This window comes from Ascaphus truei, chromosome 14, assembly GCF_040206685.1.
Source record: "Ascaphus truei isolate aAscTru1 chromosome 14, aAscTru1.hap1, whole genome shotgun sequence".
In the NCBI taxonomy this organism is placed as follows: domain Eukaryota; kingdom Metazoa; phylum Chordata; class Amphibia; order Anura; family Ascaphidae; genus Ascaphus; species Ascaphus truei.
In genome coordinates, this window is record NC_134496.1 from 16,053,673 (window position 1) to 16,076,040 (window position 22,368).

Genomic DNA, 22,368 nt, shown 5'->3' on the forward strand with positions numbered 1-22,368 from the left:
GTGTATAGATACTCGTCACATGATACAGCGCAGCGTGTTCATTCTCAGTGTATAGATACTCTGCATCATTATACAGCGCAGCGTGTTCATTATCAGTGTGTAGATACTCTGCATCATTATACAGCGCAGCGTGTTCATTATCAGTGTGTAGATACTCGTCACATGATACAGTGCAGCGTGTTCATTATCAGTGTGTAGATACTCTGCATCATTATACAGCGCGGCGTGTTCATTATCAGTGTGTAGATACTCTGCATCATTATACAGCGCAGCGTGATCATTATCAGTGTGTAGATACTCTGCATCATTATACAGCGCAGCGTGTTCATTATCAGTGTGTAGATACTCTTCATCATTATACAGCGCAGCGTGTTCATTATCAGTGTGTAGATACTCTGCATCATTATACAGCGCAGCGTGTTCATTATCAGTGTGTAGATACTCTGCATCATTATACAGCGCAGCGTGTTAATTATCAGTGTGTAGATACTCTGCATCATTATACAGCGCAGCGTGTTCATTATCAATGTGTAGATACTCGTCATCATTATACAGCGCAGCGTGTTCATTATCAGTGTGTAGATACTTGTCACATGATACAGCGCGGCGTGTTCATTATCAGTGTGTAGATACTCGTCACATGATACAGCGCAGCGTGTACATTATCAGTGTGTAGATACTCGTCACATGATACAGCGCGGCGTGTTCATTATCAGTGTGTAGATACTCGTCACATGATACAGCGCGGCGTGTTCATTATCAGTGTGTAGATACTCGTCACATGATACAGCGCGGCGTGATACTTTCCCATGTATAATAAAGGTGAGGTAAGGTTCTATTAGCCAATGTGAACTCAGACCTGCGTCACCCAGGAACCTTGTGTAATGGGGAATGTGGGCGTGATGGGGCTGCATGGTAATACAGTATGTGCAGGGACATATTAAGGTGTGTGTGCACAGCCCGCAGGTCCCTACACTCAGCATCATTACACTGCACAGCGTGTTCATTATCAGCGTATGGAGATACACTGTGTCATTATACAGCGCGGCGTGTTCATTATCAGCGTATAGATACAGTACTCAGCATCATTATACAGCGCAGTGTGTTCATTATCAGCGTATAGATACAGTACTCAGCATCATTATACAGCGCGGTGTGTTCATTATCAGCGTAAAGATACAGTACTCAGCATCATTATACAGCGCGGTGTGTTCATTATCAGCGTATGGAGATACTTGTCATCATTATACAACACGGTGTGTTCATTATCAGCGTATAGATACAGTACTCAGCATCATTATACAACGCGGTGTGTTCATTATCAGCGTATAGATACAGTACTCAGCATCCTTATACAGCGCGGTGTGTTCATTATCAGCGTATAGATACAGTACTCAGCATCATTATACAGCGCGGTGTGTTCATTATCAGCGTATAGATACAGTACTCAGCATCCTTATACAGCGCGGTGTGTTCATTATCAGCGTATAGATACAGTACTCAGCATCATTATACAACGCGGTGTGTTCATTATCAGCGTATGGAGATACTTGTCATCATTATACAGCGCGGTGTGTTCATTATCAGCGTATAGATACAGTACTCAGCATCATTATACAGCGCGGTGTGTTCATTATCAGCGTATAGATACAGTACTCAGCATCATTATACAACGCGGTGTGTTCATTATCAGCGTATAGATACAGTACTCAGCATCATTATACAGCGCGGTGTGTTCATTATCAGCGTATAGATACAGTACTCAGCATCATTATACAGCGCGGTGTGTTCATTATCAGCGTATAGATACAGTACTCAGTATCATTATACAGCGCGGCGTGTTCATTATCAGCGTATAGATACAGTACTCAGCATCATTATACAGCGCGGCGTGTTCATTATCAGCGTATAGATACAGTACTCAGCATCATTATACAGCGCGGTGTGTTCATTATCAGCGTATAGATACAGCACTCAGCATCATTATACAGCGCGGTGTGTTCATTATCAGCGTATAGATACAGTACTCAGTATCATTATACAGCGCGGTGTGTTCATTATCAGCGTATACAGTACTCAGCATCATTATACAGCGCGGCGTGTTCATTATCAGCGTATAGATACAGTACTCAGCATCATTATACAGCGCGGCGTGTTCATTATCAGCGTATAGATACAGATACTCCGCATCATTACACTGCACAGCGTGTTCATTATCAGTGTATGGAGATACTTGTCATCATTATACAACGCGGTGTGTTCATTATCAGTGTATAGAGATACACTGCATCATTATACAGCGCGGTGTGTTCATTATCAGCGTATAGATACAGTACTCAGTATCATTATACAGCGCGGTGTGTTCATTATCAGCGTATAGATACAGTACTCAGCATCATTATACAGCGCGGCGTGTTCATTATCAGCGTATAGATACAGTACTCAGCATCATTATACAACGCGGTGTGTTCATTATCAGCGTATAGATACAGTACTCAGCATCATTATACAACGCGGTGTGTTCATTATCAGCGTATAGATACAGTACTCAGCATCATTATTCAGCGCGGTGTGTTCATTATCAGCGTATAGATACAGTACTCAGCATCATTATACAGCGCGGTGTGTTCATTATCAGCGTATAGATACAGTACTCAGCATCCTTATAATGTGTTCATTATCAGCGTATAGATACAGTACTCAGCATCATTATACAGCGCGGTGTGTTCATTATCAGCGTATAGATACAGTACTCAGCATCATTATACAGCGCGGTGTGTTCATTATCAGCGTATAGATACAGTACTCAGCATCATTATACAGCGCGGTGTGTTCATTATCAGCGTATAGATACAGTACTCAGCATCATTATACAGCGAGGTGTGTTCATTATCAGCGTATAGATACAGTACTCAGCATCATTATACAGCGCGGTGTGTTCATTATCAGCGTATAGATACAGTACTCAGCATCATTATACAGCGCGGTGTGTTCATTATCAGCGTATAGATACAGTACTCAGCATCCTTATACAGCGCGGTGTGTTCATTATCAGCGTATAGATACAGTACTCAGCATCATTATACAGCGCGGTGTGTTCATTATCAGCGTATAGATACAGTACTCAGCATCATTATACAGCGCGGTGTGTTCATTATCAGCGTATAGATACAGTACTCAGCATCATTATACAGCGCGGTGTGTTCATTATCAGCGTATAGATACAGTACTCAGCATCATTATACAGCGCGGTGTGTTCATTATCAGCGTATAGATACAGTACTCAGCATCATTATACAGCGCGGCGTGTTCATTATCAGCGTATAGATACAGTACTCAGCATCATTATACAGCGCGGTGTGTTCATTATCAGCGTATAGATACAGTACTCAGCATCATTATACAGCGCGGTGTGTTCATTATCAGCGTATAGATACAGTACTCAGCATCATTATACAGCGCGGTGTGTTCATTATCAGCGTATAGATACAGTACTCAGCATCATTATACTACGCGATGTGTTCATTATCAGCGTATAGATACAGTACTCAGCATCATTATACAGCGCGGTGTGTTCATTATCAGCGTATAGATACAGTACTCAGCATCATTATACAGCGCGGTGTGTTCATTATCAGCGTATAGATACAGTACTCAGCATCATTATACAGCGCGGTGTGTTCATTATCAGCGTATAGATACAGTACTCAGCATCATTATACAGCGCGGCGTGTTCATTATCAGCGTATAGATACAGTACTCAGCATCATTATACAGCGCGGTGTGTTCATTATCAGCGTATAGATACAGTACTCAGCATCATTATACCGCGTGTTCATTATCAGTGACTGGCACTGTATAGAGATCCTCAGTATTATTACACAGATGTTTTTAAAGGGGGGTGGGTGTTCTTATAAAGGGGGTTAATCCCATAGGAAGGGACGCGTTGGGACTGCTGAGCTGTTCTTATAAAGGGGGTGTTCTTATAAGAGGTTCCCCCACAGGAAGGGGCAGTGGGACGGGGCAGTGGGACGGGGCTGTCCTTATTACAGGGGTGTATACTGTATACTGCACACGCTTGCTGTGCGTTGCATCACATTGCTCACGTAGGAACGCGCTGTTATAATGAGGTGCTGGGTGGGGCTTCCCCTTTACACAAGCCAAGTATCTTTGGCAAAGGTATGAATATTAATACTCTGCAAAGTCACCATTAATACAACGTTATCCGGAGGAGGAGGGGGAGAGCAAAACCTGGGCTATCTCCCACCTCTATATACAGAGACTGAGCTCTCTCACCTCTATATGCAGAGACTGAGCTCTCTCACCTCTATATGCAGAGACTGAGCTCTCTCACCTCTATATACAGAGACTGAGCTCTCTCACCTCTATATACAGAGATTGAGCTATCTCTCACTATATACAGAGGGAGGGTGGGCCTCACTATATACAGAAAGGGTGAGTCTCACTATATAAAATGAGGGTGGGAGCAGAGACTGAGCTATCTCTCACTATATACAGAGAGAGGATGGGTCTCACTATATACAGAGAGAAGGTGGGCCTCACTATATACAGAAAAGGTGAGCCTCGCTATATACAGAGAGGGTGGGAGCAGACTGAGTTCGCTCTCACTATATTCAGAGAGAGGATGAGCCTCACTATATACAGAGAGAGGATGGGTCTCACTATATACAGAGAGAAGGTGGGCCTCACTATATTCCGAAAGGGTGAGCCTCGCTATATACAGAGAGGGTGGGAGCAGAGACTGAGTTCGCGCTCACTATATACAGAGAGAGGGTGGGCCTCACTATATACAGAGGGGGTGGGCCTCACTATATACAGAGGGGGTGGGCCTCACTATATACAGAGGGGGTGGGAGCAGAGACTGAGTTCGCTCTCACTATATACAGAGAGAGGGTGGGCCTCACTATATACAGAGGAGGTGGGCGTCACTATATACAGAGGGGGTGGGCCTCACTATATACAGAGAGGGTGGGTAGCAGAGACTGAGCTATCTCTCACTATATACAGAGAGAGGATGGGTCTCACTATATACAGAGAAAAGGTGGGCCTCACTATATACAGAAAAGGTGAGCCTCGCTATATACAGAGAGGGTGGGAGCAGACTGAGTTCGCTCTCACTATATTCAGAGAGAGGATGAGCCTCACTATATACAGAGAGAGGATGGGTCTCACTATATACAGAGAGAAGGTGGGCCTCACTATATTCCGAAAGGGTGAGCCTCGCTATATACAGAGAGGGTGGGAGCAGAGACTGAGTTCGCACTCACTATATACAGAGAGAGGGTGGGCCTCACTATATACAGAGGGGGTGGGCCTCACTATATACAGAGGGGGTGGGCCTCACTATATACAGAGGGGGTGGGAGCAGAGACTGAGTTCGCTCTCACTATATACAGAGAGAGGGTGGGCCTCACTATATACAGAGGAGGTGGGCGTCACTATATACAGAGGGGGTGGGCCTCACTATATACAGAGAGGGTGGGTAGCAGAGACTGAGTTCGCTCACACTATATACAGAGAGAGGTTGGGCCTCACTATATACAGAGAGAGGGTGGGCCTCACTATATACAGAGAGGGTGTGCCTCACTATATACAGAGAGGGTGGGAGCAGAGACTTAGTTCGCTCTCACTATGTACAGAGAGGAGGTGGGCCTCACTATATACAGAGGAGGTGGGCCTCATTATATACAGAGAGGGTGGGAGCAGAGACTGAGCTCGTTCTCACTATATACAGAGAGAGAGAGTGGGCCTCACTATATACAGAGTGGGTGGGCCTCACTATATACAGAGAGGGTGGGCCTCACTATATACAGAGAGGGTGGGCCTCACTATATACAGAGAGGGTGGGCCTCACTATATACAGAGAGGGTGGGCCTCACTATATACAGAGAGGGTGGGCCTCACTATATACAGAGGAGGTGGGCCTCCTTATATACAGAGAGGGTGGAAGCAGAGACTGAGCTCGTTCTCATGTCTCTCTTTCATGTAGTGTTTTGAATCTTTGGTTCTGGGGAAGTGAGTCATAACGTCGGCAGCAGGATAAAGATGAATCAGCTCTCAGAAATGCAGGGAGTAGAGCAGGAATGTCACCGTGTCACATGTCCCAATCCAGATTCAACTGACCTCACATCCAACAGGTGGTGAAGGGAGTGAAGCAGAGAAGGGAGACCCTGCAGGAACCTCTTCAGTAATTCAGGTCTACAGAAGGGGTTCTCAATTCCAGTCCTCAAGACCCCTTCCCCCCCCAGCCCCCCAACAGATCAGGTTCCCAGGATGTTCCTGCTTCAGCACAGGTGGCGCAATCAGTGGCTCAGTATTTGAATACACCACCTGTGCTGAAGCAGGGACATCCCGAGAACCTGATCTGTTGGGGGGGGTCTTGAGGACTTGAGTTAAGAAAGCCTGGCCTACAGTGCTGAGATCATGCAGGGTTTCTTCAACATAGACAATAAGAGGCAGTATCTAGAGAACATTGGTGGGCAACAGGCAGCCTGGGGGCTTTACTTGCGGCCCTTCAACCTCTCCCCACCTCAGCAGCCTACTGACCATGAGAGTGTCTATGAGATCCTGCAGGAACCTCTTCCATACTGACAATGAGAGAGTGTCTATGAAATCCTGCAGGAACCTCTTCCATACCGACAATGAGAGTGTCTATGAGATCCTGGAGGAACCTCTTCCATACCGACAATGAGAGAGTGTCTATGAAATCCTGCAGGAACCTCTTCCATACTGACCATGAGAGTGTCTATGAAATCCTGCAGGAACCTCTTCCATACCGACAATGAAAGTGTCTATGAGATCCTGGAGGAACCTCTTCCATACCGACAATGAGAGTGTGTCTATGAGATCCTGCAGAAACCTCTTCTATACTGACCATTGAGAGTGTCTATGAGATCCTGCCGGAACCTTCTCAACTTGGAACTTGATAAATTCGGTCTCTCGGACTGAGATCCCGCAGGAACATCTTCAATATAAATCGTTAGATACAGTGTGTAGAAGAGAGACCTTGCAGGAACCTTCTCAGTATAGACCTCTTCAACTTGCAACTCATGGGCCAAATTTTGTTAGCAAAGAGTCTTATGTATGTAGTGGTGTGAAAAAATAAAGCCAAAATGGAGAAGCCATGTGTGAAAAACTAAGTACACCTTATGATTCAATAGCTTGTAGAACCACCTTTAGCAGCAATAACTTGAAGTCATCGTTTTCTGTATGACTTTATCAGTCTCTCACATCGTTGTGGAGGAATTTTGGCCCACTCTTTTTTACAACGTTGCTTCAGTTCATTGAGGTTTGTGGGCATTTGTTTATGCATAGCTCTCTTAAGGTCCAGCCACAGCATTTCAATCGGTGTGAGGTCTGGACTTTGACTGGGCCATTGCAACACCTTGATTCTTTTCTTTTTCAGCCATTCTGTTGTAGATTTGCTGGGGTGCTTGGGATCATTGTCCTGTTGCATGACCCAATTTCGGCCAAGCTTTAGCTGTCGGACAGATGGCCTCACATTTGACTCTAGAATACTTTGGTATACAGAGGAGTTCATGGTCGACTCAATGACTGCAAGGTTCCCAGGTCCTGCGGCTGCAAAACAAGCCCAAATCATCACCCCTCCACCACCGTGCTTGACAGTTGGTATGAGGTGTTTGTGCTGATATGCTATGTTTGGTTTTCGCCCAACGGGGCGCTGTGCATTAAGGCCAAACATCTCCACTTTGGTCTCGTCTGTCCAAAGGACATTGTTCCAGAAGTCTTGTGGTTTGTCCAGATGCAACTTTGCAAACCTAAGGCGTGCTGCCATGTTCTTTTTAGAGAGAAGAGGCTTTCTCCTGGCAACCCTTCCAAACAAACCATACTTGTTCAGTCTTTTTCTAATTGTACTGTCATGAACTTTAACATTTAACATGCTAACTGAGGCCTGTAGAGTCTGAGATGTAACTCTTGGGTATTTTATAATTTCTCTGACCATTGCACGGTCTGACCCTGGGGTGAATTTGCTGGGACGTCCACTCCTGGGAAGATTGGCAACTGTCTTGAATGTTTTCCACTTTTGAATAATCTTTCTCACTGTAGAATGATGGACTTTAAATTGTTTGGAAATGGCCTTATAACCCTTCCCAGATTGATGTCTTTCCTCCTTGGCATTGTGTTAACACACACCTCACAATGCTCCAGACCAGCAAACTGCTAAAACTTTGTCTTTTATAGAGTTGGTCACACTTGCTGATGATCAATTAATCAAGGGCATTTGATTAGCAGCACCTGTCTGCTACTTAGCATCTTACTTCCTATGGAAGCAGTAAGGGTGTACTTAGTTTTTCACACATAGCTTGTCCATTTTGGCTTTATTTTTGTTAAATAGATAATGACGCAGTGTAATATGTCATGTGTTGTTGTTCATCTGAGGTTGTATTTACCTAAATTTAAGACCTGTTAAGGAACAGCTGATTGTTATTATATCCTGATATGTAAAACCATAGAATTCAAAGAGGATGTACTTTCTTTTTCACACAACTGTATATATACAGAATACAGATATTATGGATGCTTGCAAGATGGAAGTACAATATTTGTAAGTCTTCTTAAATACATCTCTAATTACAACATTCTTCTGGCTCTCCTATTCATAACATTTTTCAGATGCAAAAAACTAGTTGGAGTACAAGGAGAGTGCCTAGAATCTCCTGCGGGAACCGCTTCATTATAGACCATGAGATACTGAAACTGGGATCCTGCAGGGACCTTCTCCATAGAGATCATGAGATCCTGCAGGGACCTTCTCCCCCCGAGATCATGAGATACTGAAGCCGAGATCCTGCAGGGACCTTCTCCATAGAGACCTGGAGATCCAGTGTCTAGAAGCTGAAATCCTGCAGGAACCTCTTCAATAGAGACCATGAGAAACAAATTGTTGAGAAGCTGAGAGATCTTGCAGGAATCTCCTCACAATAGACCGTGAGAGACTGTGTCTAGAGGCTGTGATTCTTCAGGGGCCTTTGTCAATATAGACATTGACATGCAATGCCTACAAGATGAGATTCTGCAGGAATCTGCTCAATATAGACCAGGAGATCCAGCGTCTACAACCTGAGATCCTGCAGGAACTTCTTCAATATAGTCCAGGAGATCCAGTGTCTACAAGCTGAGATCCTGAAGGAACCTCTTCAATATAGACCAGGAGATCCAATGTGTACAAGCTGAGATCCTGCAGGAACCTCTTCAGAGTTATGATCTACAGAGCTGAGACCCCCCGCCCCCCTTAAGATGAGGACACGTGCAGGTTAATGCATGCAGAAAAAGTGACAAAGATATTCTTGTACCGATCCATGTAACAGACTCACGCGTGGTCCTCCTGCCAAATCTCTCTTCCCTTCATCAGTTTCCCCTTCTGTTTACTCATCCACCTTGGCACGGGTTTAGAAACTCAAGAGGATACAGAGTATCCATCTCCCGTGAGGAGTGAGACCCTCATCATTATGGAATGCACTTCTCATCCAGGAGAGAAAAGGGGAATTTCACTCGGCACCATATGAAACGCTGTTGGAATTTGTGATGGACCACAGCACCGACTAACGGGGCTAATAAGGAAACCACAAGAGAACTGCGCGGTTTCACTTTCCAACATACAGTAGGTGAGAGGTTGTGATGTTTGTAACGACCTCCATGTAACAGCTTTCTAGAACTAAGCCCATTGCGTGCGCTCGCTCTCTCTCTCTCTCTATATCGATATATAGATATATACCACAGCTGTACTTGGCACTTTACAAGAGAGACAACACAGTACAGGGAATTATAGTAAAATAAGGGCAACAAATAAGATTAAATACGACAATAGGAAAGGAAATCCCTGCCCCGGAGAGCTTACAATCTAAGTATATATACCCGCTCCCTATAACTCCTCCTATTACCCCATATAACCGCTCCCTATAACTCCTCCTATTACCCCATATAACCTCTCCCTATAACTCCTATTACCCCATATAACCGCTCCCTATAACTCCTCCTATTACCCCATATAACCTCTCCCTATAACTCCTCTTATTACCCCATGTAACCCCTCCCTATAGCTCATCCTATTACCCCTTATAGCTCCTCCTATTACCCCATATAACTGCTCCCTATTCCCATTCCCCCCCACTCTTCACGCCCCTGTGCCTTTAAGACGAGAGTGCCATGAGATGACGGAGAGCTGAGTCACAATTTACGGGAAATAAGACAGACGCACGTGAGGGTGAGACAGCAGAAAGAGACAGCTGGGAACAGGGGGTCCATAGAGAGAGGAAAAGAGAGCGGGACAGAGTGAACCCCTCCCCTGCCAGAGACCTGCACCATTAACCCCTCCCCTGCCAGAGACCTGCACCATTAACCCCTCCCCTGCCAGAGACCTGCACCATTAACCCCTCCCCTGCCAGAGACCTGCACCATTAACCCCTCCCCTGCCAGAGACCTGCACCATTAACCCCTCCCCTGCCAGAGACCTGCAACATTAACCCTTCCCCTGCCAAGGACCTGCACCATTAACCCCTCCCCTGCCAAGGACCTGCACCATTAACCCCTCCCCTGCCAGAGACCTGCACCATTAACCCCTCCCCTGCCAGAGACCTGCACCATTAACCCCTCCCCTGCCAGAGACCTGCACCATTAACCCCTCCCCTGCCAGAGACCTGCAACATTAACCCTTCCCCTGCCAAGGACCTGCACCATTAACCCCTCCCCTGCCAAGGACCTGCACCATTAACCCCTCCCCTGCCAGAGACCTGCACCATTAACCCCTCCCCTGCCAGAGAGCTGCACCATTAACCCTTCCCCTGCCAGAGAGCTGCACCATTAACCCCTCCCCTGCCAGAGACCTGCGCCATTAACCCTTCCCCTGCCAATGACCTGCAGAGCGCTGCTCAATTAAAAAAATAAAAATCTTCTCGAGACATTAAATGAACATTTAAAAATACGGAATAAAGGAAATAAATAAAACCATCTATAAAAACATGTCAGCATTGTGCACGGGGGAAATGGCACACACACTGCACATCAAATGAAACACTAATCACACCGAGTGTCAAGTGTAAAAGCAAAAGCACGTGACCCGCAGGAAATGGGAGAGTGTCACGCAAATAAACCTCCGTTTCTAATGAAATGCAGTCTGCTCGTGTCGCGACAGAAAACCCACTCAGGGAAAATGCCACCTCTCAAATACACTGAAATAAAAATCCCAAACACCATGAAAACTGCAGGGATTTCCCATCAATTCAATGGCAAGAGAATGTATATATAATACAATGTGTGTGAATGTTACACATATAGAAAGCATCATTTCTGAGAAGTATTTATCTCTCTACCTGTGTAGCTATACTATTGTTTCTAATGGCCTTTATTTCCTTTCCACGCTGGAAACAGCAGAGAGTTCAATAACAGCCATCAATTCCTAGCAAAGGGTATTCCTTTCACTGGAGGAAGCTTGCACCATATATGGGCATGTACGTCATCAGCATTGGGTAATCCCCAGGCTGTACCAACTCCTCGTCCACCATAGGGGAAGCATGACAACTTTATTTTTCTTTTCTAGCGCAACAAGGCACTTTTTACAAATAATTGACCCTGAAAGGTTTCGGTATGCTTTAGTTCAATATAATATTTGGTGTGCTGGGATTGCTGGTAGGTTTTAAAAAGGAGGGCTAGAGTGTTGTTGGTGGTTAATGCCCCTCGCACTGTGCAGTTGTTTGGTCCAGGACTCCCCATTCATAAAGTGAATGAGGCAGAGATTTATGTGAGTCAGTGTGAGTAAGACAGAGAAGAGCAGAGGATTCAGACAATGTACAGAGACTTCACTGGGACTTACTATGATCCAGATATAGGGTATAGCAGCAACAGCCCCCAACCTCCAGCGCATAGAGGACCTTCCCCACTGCTGGGGGCAATAAGTATGGGACAGGGTGTCAGGCCTGCCCCCCATGAGGTCACACAGCAGGTAAGTCTGTGCTATTAATATATTTATTACTATATAATAATCTATATAGTAGTGATATATCATTCAGTTCTGGTATTATGTATATGTTATTAAACATTATTGATATATTAATATATTGTTGATATATGAAGGAATGTATTATTCATATAGTAATTCAAATATGAAATCATATATTATGAATATATTCATGCATATATTAATTCACACAATATCATATAGTATTGGTATTTGAATTTCTATTTTAATTCATATATGTTTAATGAATTCCTATATTCATGTATTTCTATACTATTGATGTAATAATATACATATTAGTCACAAATTCATGTTTAATGAATTAGTATATTGGGATATATTAATCCAGTGATATTTATTAATATATTATTGATATTAGTTGAAATATGTTTAATTCATATATTACTTATTGACATATGTTTCATGAATTCATATATTGTTCCTATATAATTTATATATTATTGATATATTAATCTATACTGTATTATATAAAACTTTATAAACAACACTGTATTATTGGTGATACAATAGTGTGTATGTATGTGTATATATATATATAATTTTTTTTAAATTTTAACAATAAAATATAGATATTACGTGTATGTAGTGAGGTAAGTTAGTGCTTATTTATATATACATGTATACATACCTTTTTGTATATACATAGCTATACAGTGATGAGTATTTCTACACTGATAATTAAAATGCTGCACTGTTTAATTATGCTGAGTATGTCTATATGCTGATAATGAACATGTTGCGCTGTTTAACGATGGTGACTGAGTATCTCTATACACGGATAATGAACACGCTGCGCATGTATAATGATGATGAGTATGTCTATACACTGATCATGAACATGCCGCGCTGTATAATGATGCAGAGTAACTATACACTGATAATGAAAATGCTGCGCTATATAATGATGATGAGTATTTATACACTGATAATAAACACGTTGCACTGTATAAGGATGCTGAGTATCTCTATTCACTAATAAAGAACATGGTGCGCTGTATAATGATGCAGAGTATCTCTATACACTGGTAATGAACACGCCACACTATATAATAATGAGGGGTATCTCTATACACTGATAATGAACATGCTCGGTACAGGACGGCAGCATTGCGCATGCGCGCGGCTCACAACCCCTTCTTGTGCGCATGCGCGCGTCTCACAGCCCCTTCTTGTGCGCATGCGCGCGTCTCACAGCCCCTTCTTGTGCGCATGCGCGCGGCTCACAACCCCTTCTTGTGCGCATGCGCGCGGCTCACAGCCCCTTCTTGTGCGCATGCGCGCGGCTCACAGCCCCTTGTGCGCATGCGCGCGGCTCACAGCCCCTTCTTGTGCGCATGCGCGCGGCTCACAGCCCCTTCTTGTGCGCATGCGTGCGGCTCACAGCCCCTTCTTGTGCGCATGCGCGCGGCGCACAGCCCCTTCTTGTGCGCATGCGTGCGGCTCACAGCCCCTTCTTGTGCGCATGCAAGGTCTGTGCAGCCTAGGTTGCTGTTTTTGTGCGCGCGCCCATTAGTTCCGTGACATCACCCGCGTTACGGTTTTTCGTTACAAGGATTTTTGCCCAGGTAGGCGCCAGCAAAGAATGTTCACTTTAATAATACTGAGTATCTCAATACGCTGCCAATGAACCCGCTGCGCCGCCCTTCAGCACATTCCAGCGCTGTCCCTTTACGGGGCGTGTTTATAGGGCAAGTTCTCCTCCAGCCTCAGGTAAAATATATATCCCTGAATGAATGAGTCACTGCTGACGACAGTCGCGTATTAAACCCGGTGTATGCCGGAGCGTATATACTGTGGTACAGTACACACCCTGTCCTGCAATGTCATGCGTTGCACCGAGAAAGCACTCAGCCATATAACACCTTTTTGTCTGGCATCTATAATGTCCGTCTCACAGTATGAGATGCAAATCCAGCCCCCAAACCCCCCCCCCCCCACAGAATATACCCCACACACCGCTCTCATTAGGGTCTGGGGGAGGGATCAACCCTAAATCAGGGAAGAAATCTGCCCCAGTGATCAGGAGCGGGGCTGTAAGGTGTTCATTAGGGAAATTCACAAGGGCGGCCATTATTTAAGAGATCCAGTAGAAATGATCTGAGTTGGGTATTTTGAAGTGAAGTTTGGGATTAGGATAAAATATACGCTGATAATGAACACGCTGCGCTGTATAATGATAATGAGTATCTCTACACTATAAAGAAAGAACAAGCCACGCTGTATAATAATGATTATATGTGTATAGAATCTATAAAAAATGTCTTCTTTAAGATAATATTAATTCTCTCCTCTCTCCTCTCTCCTCTCTCTCTCTCTCTCTCACAGAAATACCCCCCTCACACCTCTTCCAGTCCATTCATCCCTACGTTAAACGCCATTACATCAAGTCAAGACCTCAGCTGGATGGTTCAGCCTAGCGTGCGACCCCTGACCTTTCCACCCTACCATGCCCCTCGCCCCGGGGTGATTCGAAGCATGGGGGGCGTCCTGAGCGTGGGGCGGAGGAGACACGGCGAACATGTGAGTAACGAGAAGTGTGGACCTATTCTGTGAGAAGAGGACGTCTCACACAGGATTTATAAAGGGAGATTATACGGTTAAAAAAGATGGCTGCCAGAGCTGAGCATGTTACACACGGGTCGGAAACACTTGATAGGCGACTCATAGATAAACTGGGGTGAGTCAGGGGGGGAAAGGGTGCAGGCTGGAGCCTGACTATGCCAAACCACAGCTGGGAGAGCGGGATACACATTAATGGCTGACTCATAGGGACAGGCACACTACTAATCCCTCCATTCATACACGGGACAGGCTGCGACAGTGCCAGCCTCCCCTCACACACTCCTACACCATGACCTGTATACACAGCACAGGTACAGCGCAGGCAGCGGCAGTGCCAGCCTCCCCCTCACACACTCCTACACCATGACCTGTATACACAGCACAGGTACAGCGCGGGCAGTGGCAGTGCCAGCCTCCCCCTCACACACACTACTACACCATGACATGCATACACAGCGCAGGTACAGCGCGGGCAGTGCCAGCCTCCCCTCACACACACTACTACACCATGCCATGTATACACAGCGCAGGTACAGTGCGGGCAGCGGCAGTGCCAGCCTCCCCCTCACACACCACTACTACACCATGACATGTATACACAGCACAGGTACAGCGCGGGCAGCGGCAGTGCCAGCCTCCCCCTCACACACTTCTACACCATGTAATGTATACACAGCACAGGTACAGCGCGAGCAGCGGCAGTGCCAGCCTCCCGATCACACACACTCCTACACCATGACCTGTATACACAGCACAGGTACAGCGCTGGCAGCGGCAGTGCCAGCCTGCCCCTCACACACACTACTACACCATGACATGTATACGCAGCACAGGTACAGCGCGGGCAGTGGCAGCCTCCCGATCACACTACTACACCATGACCTGTATACAGAGCACAGGTACAGCGCGGGCAGCGGCAGTGCCAGCCGGCCCCTCACACACACTACTACACCATGACATGCATACACAGCACCGGTACAGCGCGGGCAGCGGCAGTGCCAGCCTCCCCCTCACACACTTCTACACCATGACATGTATACACAGCACAGGTACAGAGCGGGCAGTGCCAGCCTCCCCTCACACACTACTATACCATGACATGTATACACAGCACAGGTACAGCGCAGGCAGCGGCAGTGCCAGCCTCCCCCTCACACACTACTACACCATGACATGTATACACAGCACAGGTACAGCGCAGGCAGTGGCAGTGCCAGCCTCCCCCTCACACACTACTACACCATGACATGTATACAGAGCACAGGTACAGCGCGGGCAACGGCAGTGCCAGCCGGCCCCTCACACACACTACTACACCATGACATGCATACACAGCACAGGTACAGCGCGGGCAGCGGCAGTGCCAGCCTCCCCCTCACACACTACTACACCATGACATGTATACACAGCACAGGTACAGAGCGGGCAGTGCCAGCCTCCCCTCACACACTACTACACCATGACATGTATACACAGCACAGGTACAGCGCGGGCAGTGGCAGTGCCAGCCTCCCCCTCACACACACTACTACACCATGACATGTATACACAGCACAGGTACAGCGCGGGCAGCGGCAGTGCCAGCCTCCCCCTCACACACACTACTACACCATGACATGTATACACAGCACAGGTACAGAGCGGGCAGCGCCAGCCTCCCCTCACACACTACTACACCATGACATGTATACACAGCACAGGTACAGCGCAGGCAGCGGCAGTGCCAGCCTCCCCTCACACACTACTACTACACCATGACATGTATACACAGCACAGGTACAGCGCGGGCAGCGGCAGTGCCAGCCTCCCCTCACACACTACTACTACACCATGACATGTATACACAGCACAGGTACAGCGCGGGCAGCGGCAGCCTCCCCCTCACACACTACTAAACCATGACATGTATACACAGCACAGGTACAGCGCGGGCAGCAGCAGTGCCAGTCTCTCCCTCACACACACTACTACACCATGACATGTATACACAGCACAGGTACAGCGCGGGCAGCGGCAGTGCCAGTCTCTCCCTCACACACACTACTACACCATGACATGTATACACAGCACAGGTACAGCGCGGGCAGCGGCAGTGCCAGTCTCTCCCTCACACACACTACTACACCATGACATGTATACACAGCACAGGTACAGCGCAGGCAGCGGCAGTGCCAGTCTCTCCCTCACACACACTACTACACCATGACATGTATACACAGCACAGGTACAGCGCGGGCAGCGGCAGTGCCAGTCTCCCCCTCACACACTCTACTACACCATGACATGTATACACAGCACAGGTACAGCGCTGGCAGCGGCAGTGCCAGCCTCCCCTTACACACACTACTACACCATGACATGTATACACAGCACAGGTACAGCGCGGGCAGCGGCAGTGCCAGTCTCTCCCTCACACACTACTACACCATGACATGTATACACAGCACAGGTACAGCGCGGCAGCGGCAGTGCCAGCCTCCCCCTCACACACACTACTACACCATGACATGTATACACAGCACACGTACAGCGCAGGCAGCGCCAGCCCCCCCCTCACACACTACTACACCATGACATGTATACACAGCACAGGTACAGCGCGGGCAGTGGCAGTGCCAGCCTCCCCTCACACACACTACTACACCATGAAATATACACACGGTAGTAATTGCTTAAGCTGAGGTTGCATTGGTTGCCTTAGAGGATTCTGGGATATTAATGTTACCCTCGTGGCCTCCCCCACAGGTCTCATCGGAAGAAGAGGAGAGGAGGAGAATGCGGAGGGAGAGAAATAAAGTTGCTGCTGCTAAGTGCAGGAATCGCCGGAAGGAACTGACCGATTATCTGCAGCTGGTAAGAGATAGAGGGGGGGGGGCGGAGGTGAGAGAGAGAGGGGGGGCGGAGGTGAGAGAGCGAGGGGGGCGGAGGTGAGAGAGCGAGGGGGGCGGAGGTGAGAGAGCGAGGGGGGCGGAGGTGAGAGAGCGAGGGGGGCGGAGGTGAGAGCGAGGGGGCGGAGGTGAGAGAGGGGGGGGGGGCGGAGGTGAGAGAGGGGGGTGGGGGTGAGAGAAAGGGGGTGGAGGTGAGAGATCGAGGGGGGGGCTGAGGTGAGAGAGGGGGGTGAGAGAAAGGGGGCGGAGGTGAGAGAGAGCGAGGGGGGCGGAGGTGAGAGAGCGAGGGGGGCGGAGGTGAGAGAGCGAGGGGGCAGAGGTGAGAGAGAGCGAGGGAGGGCAGAGGTGAGAGAGAGTGTGGGGGGGCGAAGGTGAGAGCAAGGGGGGCGGAAGTGAGAGAGAGCGAGGGGGGGGCAGAGGTGAGAGAGCGGGGGGGGCGGAGGTGAGAGAGCGGGGGGGGGGCGGAGGTGAGTGAGCGGGGGGGGGGCGGAGGTGAGAGAGCGCGAGGGGGCGGAGGTGAGAGAGCGCGAGGGGGCGGAGGTGAGAGAGCGCGAGGGGGCGGAGGTGAGAGAGCGAGGGGGCGGAGGTGAGAGAGCGAGGGGGCAGAGGTGAGAGAGCGAGGGGGCAGAGGTGAGAGAGAGCGAGGGGGGCGGAGGTGAGAGAGAGCGAGGGGGCGGAGGTGAGAGAGAGCGAGGGGGCGGAGATGAGAGAGCGAGGGGGCAGAGGTGAGAGAGAGTGTGGGGGGGCGAAGGTGAGAGCAAGGGGGGGGAAGTGAGAGAGAGCGAGGGGGGGCAGAGGTGAGAGAGCGGGGGGGGGGGGCGGAGGTGAGAGAGCGGGGGGGGGGGGCGGAGGTGAGAGAGCGGGGGGGGGCGGAGGTGAGAGAGAGCGAGGGGGCGGAGGTGAGAGAGAGCGAGGGGGCGGAGGTGAGAGAGAGCGAGGGAGCGGAGGTGAGAGAGAGCGAGGGGGCGGAGGTGAGAGAGCGAGGGGGCGGAGGTGAGAGAGCGAGGGGGCGGAGGTGAGAGAGCGAGGGGGCGGAGGTGAGAGAGCGAGGGGGCGGAGGTGAGAGAGCGAGGGGGCGGAGGTGAGAGAGCGAGGGGGCGGAGGTGAGCGAGGGGAGGCGGAGGTGAGCGCGGGGAGGCGGAGGTGAGTGAGAGCGAGGGGGCGGAAGAGAGAGCGAGGGGTTGAAGGTGAGAGAGCAGGGGGGTGGAGGTGAGAGAGTGAGGGGGGCGGAGGTGAGAGAGAGCGAGGGGGCAGTGAGAGAGAGCAAGGGGGTGGAGGTGAGAGCAAGGGGGCTGGAAGTAAGAGAGTGCACAGGGAGACCGTCAGACAGAAAAGAGAGCATGGAAAAAAGAGATTCAAACCAAATACATATTCTCATACATATCCTACTTTTGAGCACCCTTGGAGGTTACCTAAAGGGTGGTTGGGGGATCCTTCTTGCTGACCCTTGACCCCCCTCGCTCCCCCTTCCCCCCAATAGGAGACAGATAAGCTGGAAGATGAGAAGAGCTCCATCCAGAAGGAGATCTCCGAGCTGCAGAAGCAGAAGGAGAGGTTGGAACTCATCCTTGAAGCCCACCAACCCATCTGCAAGGTGCCCCACTCCCACCGCCAAGACCAGCGGGGGGACCCTCCCAGGCCGGTTAAGGAGGAGCCCCCCGAAGAAGCCGCTAGGGGCCCCAAAGCCTCTCTGCCCAGGATACAGCTGAGTGACACTCTCCTAGAGCCCGAGGCTCTCCACACCCCAACCCTGATGAGGACTCCGTCCATTACGCCGTTTACCCCAAACTTAATCTTCACCTACCCAAGTCTCCAGGAAACCGGGCCGGGCCCCCGGGAGTCCTGCTCCACGGCCCACCGCAGGCTCAGCAGCAGCAGCAGTTGCAGCAGTGGGGAGCAGAGCCCCGGATCCCTCAGCTCTCCCACGCTGTTTGTTCTGTAGGATGGACATGGGCGGACGGGGCCAGGGGTGGGTGCCACCTTCAGCATCCTACAAGTTCCACATTGAGTTGTAAGAGAATGATATAGGGCAGGAGTGGCCAACTCCAATCCTCCAGGGACACCAACAGGTCGGGTTCTAGTGATATTCCTGCTTCAGCACAGGTGGCTCAATCAGTGGCTGACTGTGCCACTCATTGAGCCACCTGTGCTGGGGCAGGGATATCCTTATAACATGACCTGTTTGGTGGCCCTTGAGAAGTGGAGTTGTTGACTGAGCCACTGTTTCAGCCACCTGTGCTGAAGCAGGGATAACCTGATCTGTTGGTGGCCCTTGAGGACTGGAGTTGGCCACTCCTGATATAGGGTGTTGTTTGTTTAACAGAGGTGCCAATCCCAAAATCGGTCACATATTCCCTATAGGGGATCTTAATTACTTCCCCCTATAACAAATCCTATCCCCCGTATAAAGAGTCCTATTCACTCTTTTATAAGGGATCCCATTAATTTCATCCCCTATGAGGAATCCTATTAACTTTCCCCTATGAGGAATGCTATTCACTTTCCCCTATAAGGGATCCCATGCACTTTTTCCTATGTGAAATCTTAGTCACTTACCCTGTTACAAATCACACTGCTTCCCCTATAAGGGATTCTTTTCACTTTCCCCTATAGGGGATTCTTTTCACTTTCCCCTATAAGGGATTCTTTTCACTTTCCCCTATAAGGGATTCTTTTCGCTTTCCCCTATAAGGGGTTTTATTTAGACGCATGGCCTTTGTTATATGGTCACAGGTAAAGTCAGCGGCAGAGCCGATATACGTGTGGTATATATTTGTTATTATAGGGTTTCTCTATATTTATAATAGGATATTTTTATATGGTTATGGTTTGTGGCTGGAAACGCACATTTTGATAACCGGACATTAATTAAATACGCAGAAATAAAAACATTGTGCTTTTGTGATTACTGCACACACGGCATCCTGTACTAATCACAGATCCGGTCTGTCTCTCTAGCTAATATATGTTCCTGTATTAATATCTCACTATCTTCCTATATCTCACTCATCTATCTCTATATGTCTGTCCAACGGTCTGTGTCACTCTATATCTCCCTCTATCTATATCTCCCTCTATATCTCACTCTGTCAATTTCTATCTATCTATTGTATTGTATGTCTTAATTTATATAGCGCCATAAATGTACATAGCGCTTCACAGTAGTGATACACGTGACAATCATATAAATAACAAATAATATAAATAACAGGTCATGGGAATAAGTGCTTCAGACATAAAAGTAACATTAAGGAAGAGGAGTCCCTGCTCCGAGGAGCTTACAGTCTAATTGGTAGGTAGGGGAACATATAGAGACAGTAGGAGGGCATTCAGGTAAGTGCGTCTGCAGGGGGCCAAGCTTTATGTATCATGTGTCCAGGATTATCCACAGTGCTATTCATATGCTTCTTTAAGCAAATGTGTCTTAAGGTGGATAGAGAGGGTGCTAGTCGTGTATTGAGGGGAAGGGCATTCCAGAGGTGCGGGGCAGTCAGTGAGAAAGGTTTGAGGCGGGAGAGGGCTTTAGATACAAAGGGGGTAGAAAGAAGACATCCTTGAGAAGAACGCAAGAGTCGGGATGGTGCATAGCGAGAAATTAGGGCTGAGATGTAAGGAGGGGCAGAAGAGTGTAAAGCTTTAAAAGTGAGGAGGAGAATTGAATGTGAGATGCAGGATTTGATCGGAAGCCAGGAGAGGGATTTCAGGAGGGGAGACGCTGAGACAGATTTAGGAAAGAGTAGAGTGATTCTGGCAGCAGCGTTTAGGATAGATTGTAGGGGAGACAGGTGAGAGGCAGGAAGGCCGGACAGCAGGAGGTTGCAGTAATCGAGACGGAAGAGAATGAGGGCCTGAGTCAGAGTTTTAGCAGTCGAGTAACAGAGAAACGGGCGTATCTTTGTGATATTGCGGAGGAAAAAGCGACAAGTTTTAGAAACTTTTTGAATGTGAGAGAGGAGTCGTGTGACCCCTAGGCAGCGTGCTTGGGCTACTGGGTGAATGATCGTATTTCCAACAGTAATGTGGAAGGAGGTAGTAGAGCCAGATTAGGGAGGAAGTATAAGGAGCTCTGTTTTTGACATGTTAAGTTTCAGTCGGCGAATGGCCATCCAGGATGATATTCCAGAGAGACATTCAGAAACGTTGGTCTGTATAGCAGGTGTAAGGTCGGGTTGAAAGGTAAATTTGTGTGTCGTCAGCATAGAGGTGATATTTAAACCCAAAAGATGTGATTAGGTTACCTGGAGAGTGTGTAAAAAGAAAAGAGAAGGGGTCCCAGGACAGATCCCTGGGGTACCCCCACAGAGAGATCGATAGAGGAGGAGGTGTTAGCAAAAGAGACACTGAAAGTACGATGGGAGAGGTAAGAGGAGATCCAGGATAGAGCTTTGTTACGAATACCAAGAGTATGGAGAATGTGAAGGAGAAGAGGGTGGTCCACGTTGTCAAATGCTGCAGAGAGGTCGAGTAATATGAGCAGAGTGTAATGACCTCTGTCTTTGGCAGCATGGAGGTCGTCGGTTATTTTAGTGAAGGCTGTTTCAGTAGAGTGAGCAGTGCGGAAGCCAGATTATAGAGGGTCTAGGAGAGAATGGGTGTTGAGAAAATGGAGCAAGCGAGAGAAAACAAGACGTTCAAAGAGTTTGGAGGCAAAAGGCAGGAGGGAGACAGGTCGATAGTTAGAAGGACAGATAGGGTCAAGCTTGCTGTTTTTGAGTAATGGTATCACAGTTGCATGCTTGAAGGAGGATGGAAACCAGAGTAGAGGGAAGAGTTAAAAATCTGTGTGAGCATAGGGATTATAGTAGGAGCAAGAGGTTTTAGGAGATAGTAAGGAATGGGATTAAGAGGGAAGGTGGTACAGGGAGAAGAGGAGATCAGCAACAATACATCCTCTGAGACAAT

At 48.1% G+C, this 22,368-nt stretch overlaps 1 protein-coding gene across 1 annotated transcript; it reads left to right on the forward strand.

The window, feature by feature from the left end:
- The first annotated feature begins 11,806 nt into the window (after positions 1–11,806).
- FOSL1 (FOS like 1, AP-1 transcription factor subunit) lies at positions 11,807–20,364 on the forward strand. The gene is made up of 4 exons (XM_075569828.1): positions 11,807–11,980; positions 14,342–14,536; positions 17,324–17,431; positions 18,947–20,364. The coding sequence occupies exons 1-4, from the start codon at positions 11,825–11,827 to the stop codon at positions 19,406–19,408; spliced, it is 921 nt and encodes a 306-aa protein (XP_075425943.1). The 5' UTR covers positions 11,807–11,824; the 3' UTR covers positions 19,409–20,364.
- The last annotated feature ends 2,004 nt before the right edge of the window (positions 20,365–22,368 follow it).

What these genes read in the sequence shown, in the direction of transcription:
- FOSL1 (XM_075569828.1), top strand. Translation starts at nt 11,825, where the DNA reads ATGTACAGAGACTTCACTGGGACTTACTATGATCCAGATATAGGGTAT. An exon ending in CCCATGAGGTCACACAGCAG is followed by an intron (nt 11,981 to 14,341) that starts GTAAGTCTGTGC and finishes TCTCTCTCACAG; the next exon opens with AAATACCCCCCTCACACCTC. An exon ending in TGACCGATTATCTGCAGCTG is followed by an intron (nt 17,432 to 18,946) that starts GTAAGAGATAGA and finishes TCCCCCCAATAG; the next exon opens with GAGACAGATAAGCTGGAAGA.